General features: G+C 40.7%; 1 protein-coding gene across 2 annotated transcripts; it reads right to left on the bottom strand.

The window, feature by feature from the left end:
- Positions 1-384: 384 nt before the first annotated feature.
- LOC308336541 (nuclear GTPase SLIP-GC-like) lies at positions 385-19,159 on the bottom strand. 2 transcript variants are annotated; one of them, XM_080793932.1, is made up of 21 exons: positions 18,917-19,159; positions 16,353-16,433; positions 16,208-16,229; positions 15,547-15,619; positions 14,888-15,137; positions 13,409-13,442; positions 12,900-12,945; positions 12,516-12,738; positions 9,620-9,898; positions 9,242-9,433; positions 8,958-9,136; positions 8,707-8,806; positions 6,492-6,579; positions 6,219-6,346; positions 5,736-6,058; positions 5,499-5,616; positions 4,678-4,795; positions 4,317-4,444; positions 4,048-4,135; positions 3,837-3,942; positions 385-2,339 (listed from the first exon to the last, which is right to left on the bottom strand). In XM_080793932.1, exons 2-21 carry the CDS (start codon positions 16,368-16,370, stop codon positions 1,910-1,912), a joined length of 2,943 nt encoding a protein of 980 aa, XP_080650058.1. In that variant the 5' UTR covers positions 16,371-16,433; positions 18,917-19,159; the 3' UTR covers positions 385-1,909. The 2 variants fall into 2 exon arrangements, with proteins under 2 accessions (XP_080650058.1, XP_080650059.1); XM_080793933.1 differs by having other exon boundaries at positions 4,317-4,450; positions 4,687-4,795.
- Between the last annotated feature and the right edge of the window lie 2,089 nt (positions 19,160-21,248).

Here is a 21,248-nt window from a genome sequence, read left to right as displayed (position 1 = left end):
ATTCAAATTCATAAACGCAAATATGAAGTAGTTTTGTATCATGGATGTATTATTGCCTGTTCTGTATGATCTAACAATGGCCAGTTCCCACTTGAAAAAGAGACTTATTTTCTGGTTAAATAAAAAAAAACTGATGAAACTAAGAAATGAGCGGACTTGATAGGGCATGACATCATCATTGTACCAGGAAGTTACGCCTACTGATTGGCAAAAAAGAAAAAAACGACTTCCTGGCCTTGACAGTTGTTGCATTAAACAACGTTAAACTCTCTTTGCAGTGCGTTTTGCCATCACAAGCTTTAACTTTAAGTTTGTATTAAGCCCTGTTCATTGACTGAATGCATCTATTAAACTGTTCCACGTAAATTCAGTCTTTTCTTTCGGTTGATTTAATATTTTATTAACAGTTTGAAAATAGTACAGTGGTACGATTATATACAATGGTGCTAAACGGATTACACAAAAACACCATCACTAGTAGCAATAAAACATACCTGTAGTCTAGACTACAGTAAACAGCTGCAGGGGGTCGGGGGTCATTTCTGGTGTTAAAGCTTAGCCTAATAGGCCCAGACGACCAGTTACAATTTGCAGACAGGACTTTTGCAGTTTGAAGAAGGTTCGGAGAGGACAAGCTTGAGAACTGCAGAAGTCTGAAACGTAGATATAGACACACATATATCACTACTTGTGTGATTCCATTATTATAGATGAAATGCAAAACAAAACAAAACAAAACATAAAGGAAACAGATGAGTAGGGAGACTGTATACGCATATCATGCAAAATGTACGTTTTAATTAGGCTACTTTATACGTATACCGTATATTAGCCATACTTTTGTTTCACAACCTTTGTACAGGAAAGCGAACGTACAAATGGCCACAAATCTTGGAGGCACCGGCTTGCGACTTGTGAGTGTAAAAATTTCCCCAGGCAACAATGTTAAGCGTGAGAATGAGAAACCATGTCAAATATAAATGGAAGAGATCACATCATAATCACTGAGTACACAGGTGCGGTGAAGGTGCGGTCTGTGATTATATAGTCAATCAGTCAAAATGAACCCAAAAAAAAAGAGATGGAAGAAGCACTCACATACTGTACATACTGTAAATAGACTGTTACAAGTAAAAGTCATGTACTCACGATTTTGTTGAGTACATTACAATAAAATATTGGCGTGAAAATGCAAAGTACAGTATAGCCTGCTTGTGTAAATGTACTGCACTTGCTTTTCACCACTGGAGTCAATGTACGGCACATTACCAACATACATCCAGATACACATGGACAGGACACAATAATATAGCCTACAAACAGAGTATAGGCCTAATGTACTGTACTGTACATACAGTAGCCTATAGAAGACAAAATAAGAACCCTTTACACAGTCAAAGTATAATCAAGAAAGACTAATGAATGATTATGAGCTCATCAATAAACAAACATTGGAAGTCCGAGGACCAGTGTTGCCATATTTTGCAAGAGAAATAAACTGTCAGGTCTAGAAGCGACTAGGCTACATGAACACACACACGCAAATTAGTATACACTATAGAACATGAAGATCAGTTTAAGCACTTTGAACCTATATATACTGTACATCAGCTATTTGAAAATAGCAGATCTACAAACTCACAACATGTCACGATGCGACACGCTGTTGAGCTGCTATTTAAAAAAGGGGAGTCCGTGGACAAATACATGTTAATTTGGGGGGCCCGGGCCTTGACATGAAAATGTTTCAGAATCACTGGTTTAAAGAACATTAGGAAGCAAGCCCAAATGAGCAACGGCGCTTTATAAACACGCCCCAAAAATCCGCAACCAATATGTACGTACAAGCGACATTACAGAAAATAATGCCCTAAGTCACTCATATAACAAGCAGACTTGGCAATGCTTCCTAGGCCTTAGGCCTATTCTCATTTAGACCGAATGGGGAAAGTGTGTGTAGCTCATTTATCCAACGTGCTTCTGCGTCAATCAAATCTCCTCTCTGTACTTTTTCAATCGCCCAGAATTTAAGATCGTTTTCTGTATGGCCATGCTGGGCGAAGTGTTTTCCCAGAGTGTCAGCCTCTCCTCTTATACTACACTTATGGTTACGTATTCTGTCTTTTAATGCGGTAGATGTTTTTCCTATGTACAATTTGGGACAAGGACATTGGATTGCATATATCACATTCGTTGTTTCACATGTTGTCAGGGTTTCCAGGCGGACAATTCTTTTGGTGTGAGGATTGGTGAATTCTTCCAGATTAGCAGATTGTGGGCAACAGGAACAGAATTTCTTTCCACAGGGCTGGTGTCCTGCAGTACGTGGCCGGCTCCGTCTGAAAGCAATAGTAAGCTGTCTTTATTTAATGTGTCAAAGTTCCAACACATCCCAATGTTTGATTAATTTTTTTTTAAATTAATTTGCCAATGGAGAATATTGCTGAAAAACTATCCATTTGATGAGCGTCTTTGTTTTGGTTGGAGTAAAGCATCTCTGTCAGAGTATAAAAACCCTCTTTAGCTTTTTACTATGTTTTATAGTAGATAAGAATTGCTACAGCCCTGTTTATGAATCTGGCATGCATCTCCTGTGATTTGGTTATAATGGGACCGTACCTATGTTCCCTCAGCCCTATGTTCCCTCAGCCCTATGTTCCCTCGGGTCCGATCGACAACCTACCTCAAACCCTCACCCTAACCCTAACCTCCCCCGGGGCAGACACCTAAACCTAACCACCCACCCTCTCCCGACCCCCAGCGCACCTCGGACCAATGCTCCTTCTGAGTAAACATAGGGCTGAGGGAACATAGGTATGACCCATAATCAGATCTGCTGGAGCATAAACGTCTAATACGCATTCATCTCTCAAGAACAGATTCCGATCTGCGCTACTGAATCTGTCGGCAAGAGCATTCAGTATGTGTGTACATTGGGGATTAGTGGAATGAAAACATAAGTGCCCCGCCGGGAAGAGGAGGTTTGAGGGCGGGCCAGACTGGCCAACATCCTGTTATCCACATTCTATTATACAACAGGTCGTTTCGAGAACGCAATCTGATAAGGGTAACCGTTGTATAATGGCAATATTACTCGAGGGTCATGCTTTACCTTAATTTCAGTCAGATAACTCTTTAGAATATATATTTATTGAGCATAATTGAGCATAGATATATGAAGCATAGATTGGGGTCTATTCATTATACCTGTAACATTAACATTTTAGTTAAAGTGCAAATAACATGCATTTTTAAAACTGCTTTTAATATTTAATATCATATTGTCTATCCCTCAAAGTTAATTCTAATGGTTTGAGCCTCAATCACCACTCTGATATAAACAGTCATTTCTTTCTGGACTTTGAAGTTTTAGCTGCAGTACAGTAATGTCCTGAGATGGTGGGGGTGCTGATATGCAGATTATTTAATATTTGAGTCATTATAATACTGATGCTAGATAAAACCAGGCTTGTTTCCATTCCATACCAGCTTGGAAAATCAACAATGGTGGACATTGTAAACAAAGTGGAAATGCAAATTTGGAACTGAAGACTGAAGAAGAGGAGAAATTATACAAAGTAGGGTGACATTGATGACATCACGATGAGGACAAAATCAGTTGAGCTGTTCCTGAGAGCAATTTCCATGAAAGCACCTGGTCCTACAGTATATGATATGAAAGCCTGATTGTTCAAAATTGGTTATTTGTGGGGATAGAAAACATAATCGAAACATCTCAACCTCTTTTAAACTTTGAGTACCCAAATCCCTTTTTTTTTAATCCAATTTATCCAGGCTGATCCAGGAGCACCTTTTACTATTTTAACTTTACTGACTTGTGCGCCACCCGTGACTTCTCGGGTGTCTCATTCTCTCTGCCTCCTGCAGCCCTCGTCAGCTTTTCATGGCACATCGCCACCTTTTCATATTCCTTAGTGACATCTGTAACAACATTTGTTTCACATTCATTAACGGTATCCAAATTAATATATGTTGTAGAGTACATTCATTTAGTGGTCCACAAATAAAATTAAATCTTTCTGTTACCCGGGACTGACTCGGCTGACTGAATGTTCTTTAATGACTGGTCAATGGATGTCTGCATATCCTCTTGGAGTGTTTTCAACAATGTAGTCTGAAATGAAGATAAACTGTTCAGTGGCAGAATGAAATGTGTATTATATCCAGATTTGTCAATAATGTGCGCGTGCAACGCACGCACGCGCACACCCACACGCACACACACATCCGCAACGTACTTGAGCATGTGAGCAGTTGGAATTTGGTCTTTATGAGCAAGATGAGTGTTAACAAACCTTCAGACGCGCCATGCGCCTCAACATTTCTCCCTTAGCCTTTTCAAACATGTCAGATTTTGAAGCATTGACATGATCCTTCAGGTCCTGCTGCATTTTGAGTTTCATGCCTTTTCCATGGCGTCCTGCTGCTTCTACATTATACAACAAACAAATTAAATGACTCAGCCATTCTTAGTGAGGATATTACAAGATTCAAATGATTAATTGTAATTATTTTCATTTCATTTAATTGTCATAAATACTTAGATTATACTAGATTTGAATTTAATTTAACATGTAAGATTTGTGTAAAAAGAAAACTCTAGAACAGTCTGGCAACGTTTTAGCTGGTAATATACTGGCATTGTATTGTGAAAACATGGCTTACTGTCATAACATGGCTGCATGGATTCCTGGATTGACTCTTCTAGACAGGAGTAGATGTTTTTCTTTTCTTCACGTATGAAATCGACAAGTTTTGTCTTTAATTTATCCTCCTGTTGAAGAAAAGAACACAAAAGCAAATTGAATACTCCAATTATAGAGAAGAATAACAACTCATCTACTCATGGAAATTGGTTTCCATCAGATGAAGCATTATACATCTGCCTAGAACAATTGTTGTCATGGTAAATAAACAAACAAACAAATAAATCAATGAACAATTTTCAAACGGTGCCAATTGCCTAAACTGTAATCCTGGGCTCTAATCTCCCTCTGCCAACCTGGGGAGGGCCCTGAACTGAGTTCATGCTGCCTTCAATGCATGAGGAGTGAGGGGAACAGAGTGGCATTCCGATGCAGAACCATTCCGACTACTTGCGGCTTGGGTTATGGACATAGTATTGAACGTGTCAGAATGGTGGTGCGTCAGAATAGCGGGCTTCGGAATACCGGGGAGTTTCCCTAGTAGGACGTGTGGAAGGAACACGTTATTCGAAGCAGTTCCTTTCCCCTCCATCAGGTGGCTGACTAGGGGAGGCAGTATAGAGACCAGGATTACTGCATGTTTTTTGTGAGGGTAATAGTATCATAGGGGGCACAAGGGGGAGAAAATGCAAACTCCACACAGATGCCCACAGCGTCCCTGGAGGGAATCAAACCCGGGACCTTCTAGCTGTGAGGCAACAGCGCTACCGACCAAAGTTTGTTTTAATACTTGAGACTCACTAAACCCATCTATATGAGGTGTAGTTATACCTCTGTCTTTAGAAATGTCATCTGCAGTGCAACCTCCTTGTGCTTGTCACACAGGCTCTTTGTGACAAGTGTGAATTTATTGATGGCCTTTTTGATGGGTCCAGCTCGTGCTTCATTCCTGAAATGTACAGTGGATCTGCATTGAGTTGAGGAAGCCCTTTTAGACACGCCCCCCCCAATTAACATTCTGGAAGACATGGTTGTATGACTGTTGACAGTAGGTACTGTACTACTTACGGGAAGTTCTTGCAAAATGTTGGATCAATCTTTTCTCTCATGCGTTTAGATAATTTCTCATTGAGATTCAATTCCTTAAATTCCTTCCCTTTTGTTTTGTAAATGCCGTTGTTCTGAACTAAAGACTTCAATTGCGAATGATGTAAGCCGTCTTCTAAAGTCCTAGCCAAGACTTTATCGCACTTTTTTACTGACTCCGAAACCCCTTTACCGAGGGGTTCCGGAAAAGCCTTATGGCACCCTGCCATGGATTCATCAACTGTTTTGATCCATTGCTGAAGACGTGTTTCCAGTTCTCTGCACAGCACGTCTGCTTGGGAGTCCTGAAATCAAAATATAAGTGAATCATAATACTGTAGACCAGTGTCGCACGTGTGCGCGCGTGTGTGTGTGTGTGTGTGTGTGTGTGTGTGTGTGTGTGTGTGTGTGTGTGTGTTTGTTTGCATGCTGTGAGGTTGATGTGTGTGTGTGGGTTGTTCATACCATTCCTTGAGTATTCGTCCCTTTTGCCCCTTTCATCAGAGAAAGTATTCCATAGGCTCCTTTGACATAACTGGTCTTTGAGTGACGATCGCTGAGATCTTCCAAAAATCGCTTAAGTTTGGGTATTTCTGGAAAATTGTTTATATACAGTAAAATGTTCAGTCTAAAATGTTTATTGCTTAAATTATTTTAAGATTAAAAATAAGGAAATTTCACACTGATGTAAATAGTTAATCCTACACATTATTTGTAAATTGTAAAGTCTTGTCCTACCAGTGTCCTCTTTCTCCATGTAGTCTGGCAAGTTGAACACAGTAGAGCTGACTGCGAACACGTGAAAAAAGTCTTCGCTGAAATGATTCTGAAACAAATAATATAAAAAATCACACCCGTGTGAAGTGAGGGGCGCTAATATATTAAAGTCTAACTCATGTTGATTAGGTGATGTAATGGTGATGTAAAACAAACGGTGCCAACACAAACATTAAATGCCATTAACAATAAAGAGACAATGATGTAATGAGGGACAATATGACGTAAGTTTTCCCTTCATTGTCAATGGCATTTTTAAAACAAACATTAAACATCTATATAGGAGGGGCTAGCGTCCCTCAAAAACTATTATTATTATTTATTTTGCGACGGTAGGTTGCGGATTACTATGAATACCTGCAAAACCCGTCCGTCCATCAGTGGTCTGTCACGCCTCATGACATCACGCCACCATATATGGTTGATGCTCCATATATGGCCGTCTCTATGAAGATCACAACACTAACCTCATCAAACCCTGGATAGCCATACATGGAAGAAGACTGGATCATCACCTACATCTGCATATATGGAGCCGACCAGCAACTCTACATCTGACCTCAAACCCTTAGATCTCCATATATGGAGCTGACTTGTTCTGACATTCCATATGTTGATCCTTCCCTATCTGTCCTTCCTCTAAGATGTCTCCCTTTTGACTGATACCTGTCCATTCAAATTCTAGACGGGCCTGCCCCAAAGCTATTAGTGCAGACCCGTCCAGCAGCCGGCGAAAACTAGAGTTCTCAACAGGCCCGGAAATTAAGGCCCTCATCAAACCCTGTTCACTCAAGACACGCTCCATATATGGCCAGACCTCATCAAACCCTGTACATTTAAGACACTACCCCCTCTGCGCACCCTTAGATCTCCATATATGGAGGCTGACCTTTTCTGACATTCCATATATGTTGATCTGACCTCATCAAACCCTGTACACTCAAGACATGCTCCAGGCCAGTACAGAATAAATTTCATATGTTGATCTGACCCCCCATGCCAAAGCACCAGCGCTCGCCCAGCAGTCTGCCGTCACCCAGCCGGATGCGTGCACACGACCTCGCTCGTCGCTTCTCGCCCTCAGGGCGTCTTACTGGTTATTATTATTATCATTATTATTATTATTATTATTGTACCGGCCTACTTGAGAAAGATGCAACTTGGGAACCTAATAATACCCGTTGTCAACTTGTCATCCGTTTTAACTATCTGTCTGTGTCCCTTTTGTGCCCATACTGTATATGGAGATCTCTGTATCTATCTGTCTGCCTTTGTCTGTCTGCCTGTGCCCGATAGCCTGGGGTCCACCTATGCTTTCTATTGCATAGGCAGCTCCCGGCAGGTTCCGCCGGGAGCTAACGCAGCTGTGCGACATGAGACTAATTAGTTGGAGCGACAGAGAGAGAAAGGAGTGTGTGTGTGCGTCAATTTAACAAAGGTGCAGACGATTAGAAATCAGCAGAGAGTGATGCGGAATTGCCGAATTGAAGTGGTCTCAGACTCTTTTTTTCTCTCCCTGGAAATAAAAACGTCTGGGTTTCCGAGGCTAGTGCCCGAAGAGTGCAAACTAACTGTGAAAAGTGTAGTGGTTAAGTAATCAATTTGCAGGTGTGGGGTTGCCATGCTAATCAATTGGCTGAGGCAGAGGCTGGGAATTGAACAGGTGAGGGGACTTAATGGGGCTGGTCAAGGTCTCAGGTTCCAACTCTGATATTTTTTATTTTCCCTCCTGGACCCATCCTGGGGTTTAAGAGGTTAATTTAGGCTGATTAGGCCCACTGGCAGAGCATGAGCAGAGCCTTTTGTGGTGGTTCTGGAGAACCGTGGATCTGACCGACTCGATACCGGGCACTGCAATCCCTGTGGGGGTGTGGAACGTGTGTGTGTCGAATGTGAAGTTGGTGGGGTGAACGGTTCTCATGTTACGTGCATTACAACCGTACACGCACGCACGCAGACACATACTGTAGACTGTAGAGACGTGCCGCATTTATAGTAGGATTTTGGAAGTGCCTGCCTTACATATCTGGGTTTTGCCTCCTTCAACTAGGTGTGTCAAAAAACAGAATTCTATGCAGGTAGACCTTGTCCAAAAAATGGCCCTACAGGCCTACACGCTTCATGCCAAGCCGCCTGCTGCAAAATAGGACCTTCAATGTCTCACTGTAAAACGTACCTTGACGAACGACTGGCATTCTTCTTCAAAATCCTTTTGCAGATTTTCCTTGACTTCTTTGTTGCTTTGCAATACACGATCACGTTTTCGTTGTTTTGACCTGGAAGGAAATGTGAAATTGTACTGGTTTATGTTATACCGGTTATACATTTTCAAACTATAACCTAATATGTTTTCGATAGGCAGACATTCTTAGCAAAATGTGGTACCCTCTCAGAAAGAAAGAAACAATCCCCCCCCCACAAACTCACAAGTTTACGTCTGAACTATCAAGATGATCTGATTTGGTGCAGATGAAACAGATGCTTTGACACTCTCCACCGTTTCCAATGAGGCGGATGGTTTCTTTTAAAATCTCCCATGGTTCCTTCTCGTCACTGGGTCGACATTTGTCACTCACAATCCACACAGCAGCACAATTTTGAACAAACTAGGAGAAATGAATTGAATAATCTTACATAGATATAGATATTGTATATAGTTTTTCAATGTAATACATTCTCATGATATGATTTGCATTTATAATTTAAATGACCTTTTTCCACATTTCATCTCTGCTCTTGTTACGGTCTCCAGTTCCAGGAAGATCCACAAGTGCAACATGCTGAAGAAGTTCACCGGCATTTGGTATCTTAATGGTAACACACTTCACTAGTGGCCAATACTGTTTTCCTCCTTTTCTGTCACGCCTTGTGTACGGTTTTATTTCTTCGGATAAATCTGAGGACTGTAACACACAGGTGAATGAACATTTATGTATTCATTTATGTTTTATTTATTCATTCATTCATTATTCATCCATTCTTTATTTATTTTTTCTTTTAACAGTAAACAAATGCAACTACATTTGGATTATGGAATATCTATCTACAATCTTAACACTCTAACAATTGTAATTTCCACCGTTTCTTACCGTTTCACGTTTAAGTGACATTTTTGATTTGAGAAATTCAGGTATACCGATGTCGCTAAACTTCTTCTCTGTCATGTAGTGTTTAACTTCTACAGAGGCCTTAAAATCTTCTTTATACAGTGCCTTGAACTTTTCCTTAATATCATCGCCGTCGTCGTTTTTTTTGTTTTTGTTTTTGTCGTCATCGCTGCTGTCGGTGTTGTTGCTGTCGTCGCTGTCGTCGCTATCGTCATTGGCAGATATAATTTTTTTCAAATGCTCCAACTCATCTTTCCATTCCTAAATAAACGAGAGAGAGAGAGAGAGAGAGAGAGAGAGAGAGAGAGAGAGACGGAGAGAAAGAGACAGAGACAGTCCTGTTGCAACATTTTGTCATTTTTAAAGGATCAAGCAGTCCTTTATTGTTAGTTGTTTTTTTTCTTCTTCTTCTCCTTCCGCCAAAAATAGCAGTTCTGGCACAAGGTCTTCTTTTTCTCAAGTTCTATGGCTTGCATATTCTTATTGCTTGTTGCCTTCATGCTTGGTCCTGCCTTATCGCTGCTTGCAAAACTATAGCGGTAACAAAGTAACCTACATGGATTTAAGTAAAACATACACAGTAGGATTATTTGTGTTTTCTTGTGCTTCATTACATTTCAAAGACAAATATTCTTCTAAGAAATTAAGGGAAAGGTGTAGGCCCTACAATCACTTTCAAATATAGTATAGGGGAAATACTAGATCTACAATCTCACGAGTCACATTGTTAGAGCTTGTAGATCTGCTATTGACAATATTATTGATATGTTTTGCAATACAGACGTATATTTTAATTTGTACTTTTGAATACCTAAGCAAGTACTCCAGTATTAGGAGTAGGCTGGACATTGACTGGAGCACTGGGCTTGATGTGCTTATAACATCATGTTGAGACAAAAGCACATAATGTCTACTTTGTTTTTCTGTACATGTTATTTCTTTTGAAAAAGAGAAATGTGACATGTGGAACTGGTTGTGATAATATTATTTCTTTCCTTTTCATGATGTAACTACTTGAACATCTTCTTTACAAACATATAGCAACAACTCTACTGCCCTCCCACTCTGGGCTCTTTGGTGAAGAGCACATTAAAACCTTCTACAGAAACCTAGGTTTTTGTAAAGACGATTTTAAACTAGTTATGGTAACAACTGATGAGGTACTTGAGAAATTGAGTGTCCTCCAACCCCACAAGGCCACTGGCCATGGCAATATTCCCTCCAAATGTCTCAGTCTCTATATAGCTCCAATCGTCACCCACATAGTAAACCTCTCCATCAAACAGGGACAGGTCCCGCAAGATTTCAAACTGGCCAAAGTAACCCCCTTGCACAAGAAAGAGAGTAAATTACACCCCGGCAACTACCGCCCTATTTCTATTCTAAGCTCCATCTCGAACGTGATGGAAAAAATAGCTACAGGTTGAAAAGTATCTTGTCTTGCCACAAATAAATTAATGTATGAGTTCCAATCTGGCTTCAGAACATCCCACTCCACTGACTGACGCATGCCTTCTCTATTTGAGCGACCACATTAAACATGAGGTGGATGCTGGCAAATACTGTGGCATGGTCAGGCTGGACCTCCAAAAGGCTTTCGACACCGTGAACCACTCCATACTGGTAACAAGCTAAAAGCAATTGGTTTCGATAGCACATCAGTGAGCTGGATGCAATCCTACCTGGAAGAACAGATGGTGGAGGTGAATGGAACACTGCCCCCCCCCCCCTCCCAGTGAGCTGTGGCATTCCACAAGGAAGCATACTAGGGCCTTTACTGTTCCTAATATATGTAAACGACATGACATCAGCTTGTGACTGCAACTTGTTCCTGTTCGCAGATGACTCTGCACTGCTAGTCTCGGATAGAAAAGGCCCTCAGCTCTGAACTCGGTAGAATCTGCACCTCACTCGCTGATAAGAAACTATCTTTACACCTGGGGAAAAACTGAATCCATTCTCTTTGGATCTAATAGTAATCTCAGCAAGGCAAATGGATTCTTGGTTAGAGTTGGGTGACTATACATAAAATGAAATTACCTACCTAGGTTCCATCCTGGAGGCCAATCTTTCCGGTGATAAAATGGCCACCAACGTAATCAAAAAAGTCAACCAAAGAACAAGATTCCTATACAGGATCTCCTCACTGGTCAACAAAAACACCTTGAAGACCTTAACAGGAGCCCTCGTACAAGGTTTCTTTGACTACCACAGCTCCTCAAATGCCCTAAAAACTATAGGCTCCAGACTTCCCAAAACAAACTGGTCAGGCACCTACTTGGCCTCAACCCCCGAACCCACCTCACCCCTGCCCACTTTGACAGGCTGGAATGGCTTAGGGTCGACGACAGAGTACAGCATCTTGCAATGGGTCTGGTCCACAAGATTCGATACACCACCAAGATACCCATGTACCTGTCTAAATACTTCCTTAATGTTAATGAAGTCCACACCCACAACACCAGAGGGAGTGCAACGAACCAACCCAGATTCAGCACAAACAAGGGACAAAATTATTTTTGCTCCTATGCCACCAAAATGTGGAACGACCTACCAACAGTCATTAAGACATGCTAATCCCCAATTCAAAACAGCTCTCAAAGGGCACCTACGGACTGCTGCAATTCGAAACTGGCCCCCGTAAAATCTGAATCCCCTTATTTTATTTAGTAGGGGAAAGAGACGGGGAGAGACGTTACCTGTGAAGTGTGCTGTCTATGTTTGATTTTGTCAATTGCTATGTCTGAGCATCTCTATAAAGAATTCAGAGAACAACCCTATACGATCCCACTGATTTATTCCTTAGTAATAATTTGCCTTGCATATAAAGGGCGATTGTTACAATATCATGCTGTATAAGGAGTCAGGACATTTTTACCTCTGGTGGGATGAATTCGATCTCTGCTATGTAGTTGGAGTCTGTCGTATTTGCCTGCACTTGAATCATGACTGAGGTACACGCAGTACCGCCACTATCTCCAGATGGCAGGAGATTCTCCTCACCGATAATGTTATTTATCAGAGAGCTTTTCCCAGCTCCTGTTTTACCAAAGACACCCACCAGCTCCGTTTTGCTGGTGTACAAATCGTAGATTTTCCCCCTGTTACGAAAATCACAAACTTTTAAACGTTTAATTTAATGTAGGCCTACTGGTAATTTAAACATTAAAGTGAGTTTTCAGATGATCAATAACTTAAAGTATAGCCTATACTTAGTTCCAACCCTTTGTTGTGGAAAGGAGTCATCAGTTGGAATACTCACATTAGAAATGTGTTGAGCTCTGTATCTGTATCCTGATCTTCAGCTTCTGTAAAGGAATCAAAACCTTTTAGTGTGTGTGTGTGTGTGTGTGTGTGTGTGTGTGTGTGTGTGTGTGTGTGTGTGTGTGTGTGTGTGGGGGGGGGGGGGGGGGGGGGGGGTAGGGGGGGCAGCATTTGTCATGACCCCATGCAAACTTATAGTTTTACAAACTACTGTAAAAAGAGCTCAGGATGGATAGTGGCAGCAGAGGATGGCATCCCAAGAAGGTTACGCATAGCTTTGACCTCGTACCCTCTCAGACATAAAATAATATAATATAAAAGGAACCTGGCTGAGACCTTGCGTGGCTTATTACTTTAATGCAACGGTGAATGTCATTAATGAAAGGAGATGGAGATAGCGTTTCGAAGATAGGTAAGAGAGGTTCTGATAGTTAAGTGAGAGCCTAGTGTGATTGATAGGTACGTTTAATATCGTATTGTTGAGAAGATATGAGGGTCTTTCTTTACCGTGAACCTCAATATTACAGGTAAAGGAATCTGCCTGAATGAGAAAGGAAACAAAGGTGTTAACTGAGCATGTCACATACACGTACATGCATATTGTATCCATATGTAAATTAGAGGCAGCGGTGGCCGAGTGGATTGCGGAGCGGTCTAGATACCGGAAGGTCGCCAGTTCGAATCAGCGATCCGACACGTTAAAATTACCACCGTTGAAGTGCCCTTGGACAAGGCATTGAACCTCTACCATGAAATGCTCCATGTGGGCCTTGCTGTAAACAAGTATCTGATGCTTAGTCGAGTTACCCTTGGTAAACATGATTTACCAGAACGCATTTCTTCTTCTTCTAGATACCTGCACTGGCACTGCAGAAAGTACTCAACTGTAGTACTTGAGTCAAAGTATCAACTACAATACAAAGTTGAGTAAAAGCAAACTACTTGTGTACTTAGTGTAACAAATCTATTGTTGTGCTAAATTCAAATTGAGTATCTCAACTTAATATAGCATCTCATTGATGGCAGAAATGCAAAGACTTTTTATCATTAGAAATTAATTCTGTCCAAAAGGGGTTAAATGTAATTCTTATTGGCTAGCAGGCTAACATGGCCTCTTTCGCTTATCATCATTTCAGGGCCAGGGACACTTAGCCTAACTGCTGCTTTGCCTGGACTGATTCCACCACTGACCAACAGCTCTTGTCCTCAGCTTATTTTAATGATTATATTCTGATGTGTGAAGGCCCCCCGGTCAAATACTGCTTAATGTGTGAAGTCCCCTGGTCAAACACTGCTTAATGTGAATTGTATATTTAAACTAATGTATTGCTATAGTGCTCACTGCTCACTATTTGTTTCCTCTGTTTTTTTGTGTTATTTAGATTTGTTTGATTGTGTGCGCTGTGGTTAGAGGTGCCACCATGGGCGTGCTAGCTATAGTCCGTCGCTCCCCTTGGTAGCCTCAGTGCCGATCCCTAGAGGTACAAAGTATATTGCTGAGCCATTGTAATATTTTAACTTATTGATTGATGCATCCTTAATGGCTGTTTCTATTCCCTTGTGTAAACTTGTATTCTATGTTGGTGCCTTATTTCTGCCTTATTTCTTAAGTACAACGAACCTTGTGCATGGGGAGTAATCTCATGTACTCAGATGGTTTACTTGTTTTGGATTCATACAATAAAACTATTTCTTAGGGCGCAATCCCCTATAGGTGGCGTAGTTGGCTGCTCTCAATTATACCGCCCTGTTACACATGGTTTCTTTATTTTATAAAATATCTAACATATGATTAAGGCAATGTCTGTCTGCATGTTTGTCTGAGGCAATGTCACTTGGCTGCACCAAAGGCTCTGAATTTGCACACAGACATTGTCCATTGCCTTATGGAGGGGATAACGAGGTCCCATTTCCAATTTAAGATAATTTACAGTTAAGCTGTCAAAGACACCCTCCTATTGTATCCCCCCCTAAAAGTTACTGTACCTGTTGGTGGGGTAGATCGTCACTGAGATCAATGTCAGGATGACAAGATTTGATGTGTGCTCGCATATTTGAAGTGCTGCCTCTTGCCAGTCGAGGAAAAATTTTGTAACACAGTTCCCTCTTACAAATAACATGTGTATCATCAACATCGCCATCTATTTTCGGATGACCAAAATATTTCCACACTTTCTTTGATTTCGATTTCACTTTGATTCGGGGATCTGCAATCTCAGGTTTACACTTCTTCAAACTGCAAAACAAACACATACAGTACATACTGCTAATTTAATTGAACAGTACAAAAAATATGTTTACTTTTTGTTTTCTTTAACACTAGCATGACTGAAGTAAAATGAGTAGTATGTGCTTCATCATATTTAGAAAATGTTTCAGATGTCAAACATTTCTGAGATGATAGAATGGTGAAGGATGATGATGGTCATGGAATGGGAACATTCTGAAAGCTTCATGGGCAAAGATAATAAACTTCAAAATCTCAAAAACGGTCAAAATGACCTCTCAGACATGTTAGTAGAACAGCGAGTTTTCATTGTGAGACAGATGAACAATAACTTAAAGTATTATACTACATTATACGACATTAGTTCAAAACCTTTGTTGTGGAAAGGAGTAATTAGTTGGAGTCGGCCTATACTCACTTTAATAATGTGTTGAGATCTGTATCCTGATGACTGAGTTTCTTGTAAACATCATTCATGATGTCTTTCACCTCTGTAAAGGAATCAAAACCTTAGCTGTGCAGCAGCAGTCGTGGAAAGTAACTAAGTAAGTGAATGTACTCAAGTACAGTACTTAACGGCAAAACTTCCCAGAGATTCCTTGCGAAGCATAGCGGAAGAAAAGTGGAAGATAACGGAAGGGGACGTTTGGTAGGCCATTCAGAGGCAATGTAAACGTTTGTTTTCTGATGCCAATAAAGGTATCTTGGATTGAATTGTCCCGGAAAAGACGTTCTGTGATTGGCCAGTAGACGCACCGTGCCTTCATCACTTCCGCTTGACTTCCTGCCTTCAATGGAGACACGTCGCTCCAATGAACTGCAGCGGCCAATGAGGCATCTATTTTTTTTATTTATATCTATGGTTGTCATAGTCTGGATTTTCCCCCTCTCCACAAGGTGGGGTGAGTGCACCAAAGCATAACGGCAATGTAGTAATTCAGCAATCCAGTCAAACCCTATAGTGAACTAGTAGTTAAATCAGCCAATAATTTTTGTGCATAATTAGAAGAACATCACTCCAACTTCTGTGAGTATTTAATGTTGTATATTGTTGAGAAGATATGAGGGTCTTTCTTTACCTTGAACTTCAGATGAATCTGCCTGAATGTGAAAGTAAACATAGGTGTAAAGTGAGCATTTCACAAATGCATCGTATATATGCATATTGTATCCATATGTATATATTTGTTCATTGTGTTTATTTGGGAATTTGACTATAGATACCCCATCCCAGCTGTCCATCTTGAGCTGTTAAAATCAGACCTGTCTGAAGTGAGTGGTGCAACAGCGCCCCCGGTTGGTACCCTAAACATACAGACAACAAAACAAACATACAGGATAGCACTCATTAGCAGTGGTGGACAAAGTACTCAACAGTAGTATTTAAGTCAAGGTATAGATAATATTACTCAACTGCAATGTGTAAAACCACTAAGTAAGAAAATGATCAATCAATCTCATAACATCTCAGAGGGTACGATTAAACGTTAGAAAAGAAGCCAGTTCATCAGTGCCCACTTTGTGAAAATACCCTGTTCTCAGTGCCCACTTATTGTTGCAACCAAAGGTCGCAGATAACTATGAAACATTGCGTTTTTGTCACCTAACCCACAGTCCCCGTCACGACACTCGCAATTCCTGTCACTCGATCACCCAAGGCAGCCCCCGGGTCATCGTGATGTGCAAGGCCGGTTCTAAGGGGGGGCAAGGGTGGGCATAGCCCACCCAAACGTGCATCCTGCCCACCCAATCAAAGATTATGGAGTGTGTGTGTGTGTGTGTGTGTGTGTGTGTGTGTGTGTGTGTGTGTGTGTGTGTGTGTGTGTGTGTGTGTGTGTGTGTGACTGTGTGTGTGTGTGCAAACTACTGTAATGAAGTAATTGTTAATTTTTTTAACTGTCCTACGTCAAACTGTGAATATCAGTGCATGGTCAAAGGACGGCAGTGAAGCAAGACTTTTATTGCAGTGAATGGCGTTGGCACGGACGATCATCTTTTAGGGAACTGTGTTGCTGTTGGACAGATTAATTTATACTGCATGAACAATATAAAAGCATGATTATCAAAAGGACAAAGGACACTGTACTTTAATCATCTGCAATAAAAGCCCTTTTATATTCACCGTTTGACGTGGACAGTCAATAAAAATGAACAATTTCTTGATTACAGTATTCCATAATACATTTGTTTTGGCCTCGCATTTTAACTTCCACCTCACTGAAGCGCTGGACAGACTATCAATTCAATTTATACACAGTATATTCTTTCCTTTTTCTTCTTTTTTCTCCATTCATTTATGATTTCTTACTTTTAATCAATGCTAAATATCTCTGTATTCCAATATTCCGGTAATCATTGCCATAGTGTGTTTATTTCAGTAGCAGGGGCCTCCCAGTCTCTCCACCAGGGTTGGTTCTGGAGGGGACAGGGGTGTGCAGACCCCACCGAAATGTGCGGTGCCCACCCAATCAAAAGTTATGGAGAATATTTATTTGTAGCCAATATAAAACATACCACAAAATATCAGTACCATTTATCAGTTCTGATTGGGTGGGCAGCATTTTTAGATAAATTGAACCCATCTGAACACTGTTTGCCAAGTGCTGTTAACCGACAGGAAGTGGCGTGCACATAAGACACTGGGTGGTACTAGAGCACCTGCCCTTTTCCCCTCTGGACAGCAATGTGCCCTTTTGAATGTTCGTTTTTTGTTATTTTTGTTTTGTACAGTATGTGGCCCATGGTGACATTGATCAATTCTGGATTAAAAGCTTCCAATATATTATTTATGCCCCAAAATCTATAAATCTCACACACTATTAAGGCAACCGGTGGTTCCACGTGCTCCACAAGGTGCCCTTTTTTTTCTTCACTTGAGCACCTGCCCCTCGAAAAAATGTCTGTGCACGCCACTGCCAACAGGGTGCGGATGGAAATTGGGTTACTATTGGTCAAAGAAGGAGAAGATAGATAGATAGATAATCTGAGATGATATAGCATAGTTTTCTATGCATTTCGGGGGATTATTACGCTATGCGGTGCGTGCGGGATGCACCCCCATATATTCGTCCTGCCCACCCTAGTGGGCCAGGCTACAGCCGGCCCTGGTGATGTGGAATATGGGAATCCATAATTCTATACGATATCTCAAATTCTTGAACAAATGTATTCTGCAAGTCAGTTTGTCTACAAGGCCTGCCTTTGTTATTCAAAGTTGGGGTGTCGTTGGCCTGTTTATACAAGCCTTTTGTTTGAGTTCAGATCCTGGATCACACCTTATGATTTTACATGCTAGAAGATGAACAATGGATCAAAGCTACAGTGATTTAACTTCCAGGGAGTTAAGTGGCCACCTATGCCAGTCTGGAACAATTTTACGCAAGTAAATGTTGAATACCAGACTTTTACTTGTTTTTACATTGCAGCTGACACTTAAACAAAAATGTGATCACTGATAATCAACAACAGAACGAGAAAGAGATTTCATCTCTGTTATGGAAATAATCTACTATTTTCAGGTTTTCCTGCTGGGGTTTAAGTGGTTGCAGAAGCCAAAAGAACACAACATGTTCACTTTTATCCGGGTGTCAGATTTCATCTGAGGGCGTACCCAAAACATCGTAGCCTATCTATTAAATTATTCTGAAGTAGGCCTACAATGAAAGGCAATACTCAGGGCAGGGGTACAATTAGCCTAATAATTAGACCGGCATATTTTAATGATTACAGTATACATATCCCGAAATGAACAAGAACAGCAAATGAATATGAATAAAATAAATACGAGCCTGTTATTTCACTCCGTAGCAGGTTGTCTGGGCGCGCCCCGAAAGACGGTAGTCAGTCGCTGCGGCTGCGCTCTGCTGTATAATAATATCTGTATGTGAATAATATCTAGATTAAAAATAGTACATTTTACCGTTCTTGGAGCATAAGAAGTTAAAAGAAGAGTGGTGTGAATCATGGATGTGCGTGGGAGTTCATCTGACGTGCTTTCTCAAACTAAAGAAAATAAAAACAATCTGGGTAAGGCTGCCTTCTTATGAGGAAGAGGGAGACAGAGGGATGGCCGTACATGAGACAGAGGGAGGGCCATCTGTGTGTGTGTGTGTGTGTGTGTGTGTGTGTGTGTGTGTGTGTGTGTGTGTGTGTGTGTGTGTGTGTGCGCGCGCGCGCAAAAGCTGAAATGCATTATGAGTGATATGATTACTCAACTCAACTTTATTTATATAACTAGCACATTTATCGTGACCAGGTCAACCAAAGTGATGTACAGGTTAAAATAAAGCAAGAGAGCAAACAGTGCAATATACACAAACATCAAATCATTCAAACTTAAGCGGGCATTTGAAGTAGAAAAAATAATCAATACAATGTAAACAGATTTTTGCAGGCAGTCCAAAAACCAAAAGTCTATTGGGGAAAAGGAACGTCTGCTCACAGCAGTGATCTGAGCTCAGTGGACGGACTGAGAGGAGAGCTCCACGGTCTACAGTACGTGCGTCTGCTCCGCTCCGAGGAAACTGCAACTGAGAAGGTAAACGAAACCTAACGTTTCTTCCTTAATTTTAAGCTACACAAAAACACCCGTGTTTGATTTGCAATTGAAACAGACGATACGGCTCTGAATTATAACTGGATTTTAAAGTCAAGTTCGGTTCAACTGTTTATTTTTGTCTTTCGTGCATTTATAAAGTTGCTCATATTCTTGTTTATCATTAAATAATGAAAGGTTCGTGAATATTTAGCTGTAGTTTTCCCGCAAATGCAGCATGGATACAAACGATCGGGGGAGGATAGCTGTTGAACTTTAGTTGTTTTTGTAGGTCTATATTTGTTTTGATACAATACCCATAATTCACTGAAACATAAAAACAACAACGATGTTGATATATGCAAAAAGAGGAATCCCGATGTCTTAGTTACAGCGACAATAGGTTTATTAGAGGTACATGGGTTCAGTCGCTTCTATTCATCAGGTAGTAGGCGTAGGCCTATAGCTATACTATATCAGGTAGGGCTGTGCCAAATGTCAGGGCCGAATGTTTGCCTGCCTGCACATCCATATAACAAAGGGGCAACTGACTTGATGGCAGCTGTGACCTGCCGACCTGAACTCCCTGCATTTTGGCCTATATCAGCTCTCTTGTTTTAGGTCCATGTTCTCAACTCTCAAACTCAAGCTAAGCAATATAATAATATAAATATTTGCTTCATCAGTACTGAGCGTGTAGATCGTCTTTTAGTTCAAAAGGCCAATCTGCATATAGGGTTAAAGTGGTTCGATGGACCCCAATGCCCATTTTCCCAATATCCTCTGGTACACAAATGGTTTCTGATTCTCTAGAAACCTGCCGAGCTTAACTTCCCGTTTCAGAGAAACAGAAACTGTAAATGGCACGAATAGGCAGTGGTGGAAAGTAACCAAGTACATTGTAACTTACTCAAGTAAAAATGTAGTACTTTTATGGTGTTAAGGTGTTTCCATTTCTCAACTTTATACTTTTAGCATTAGTAGACAAGGCACTCCCATGACAACTCTAGAATAATTATAGTGGGGCATCACAAACATATTACAAAACAAACATTAACCACTTCAGCCCTATTACTACATTGGCCCTTTGAAAATGAGCTTGTATATCTATTTTCTAATGATATTTGAAAACTTGTGAATTGGGACATTCTGCATAATGAATACTTTTAATTATTGATAAAGACAAAAAGAGGAATCCCACACATCGTCTCCACTATACAGCCATATCAGGTTTATTAGAGGTTACCATGGGGTTTCAATCGCTTGACACTTCTCAATGTGGTTTTTAATAGTTAATAGTTAAATAAAGGTTAAAATAAATAAAAAGGTAAAGCTATACTGTATACCTGATGATGACGGCCCAAGGAACCAAAACCTTATAGTGACTGACTGTCTGTAAGTGAAGACAGCTGTGGTGCAGGATTTCTCTTTTTACCTTGATCATGATCTGCCTGTGTGCAAAATGACTTTTAAGTATAATTTGATGCCAATACTTTTGTGCTTTTACGCAAGTAAATGTTGAATACCAGACTTTTACTTGTTTTTACATTGCAGCTGACACTTAAACAAAAAATGTGATCACTGAT

Source organism: Protomyctophum bolini, assembly GCF_963924005.1.
Source record: "Protomyctophum bolini genome assembly, chromosome: 21".
In the NCBI taxonomy this organism is placed as follows: Eukaryota; Metazoa; Chordata; class Actinopteri; order Myctophiformes; family Myctophidae; genus Protomyctophum; species Protomyctophum bolini.
This window is presented reverse-complemented; position numbering and strand designations above follow the sequence as displayed.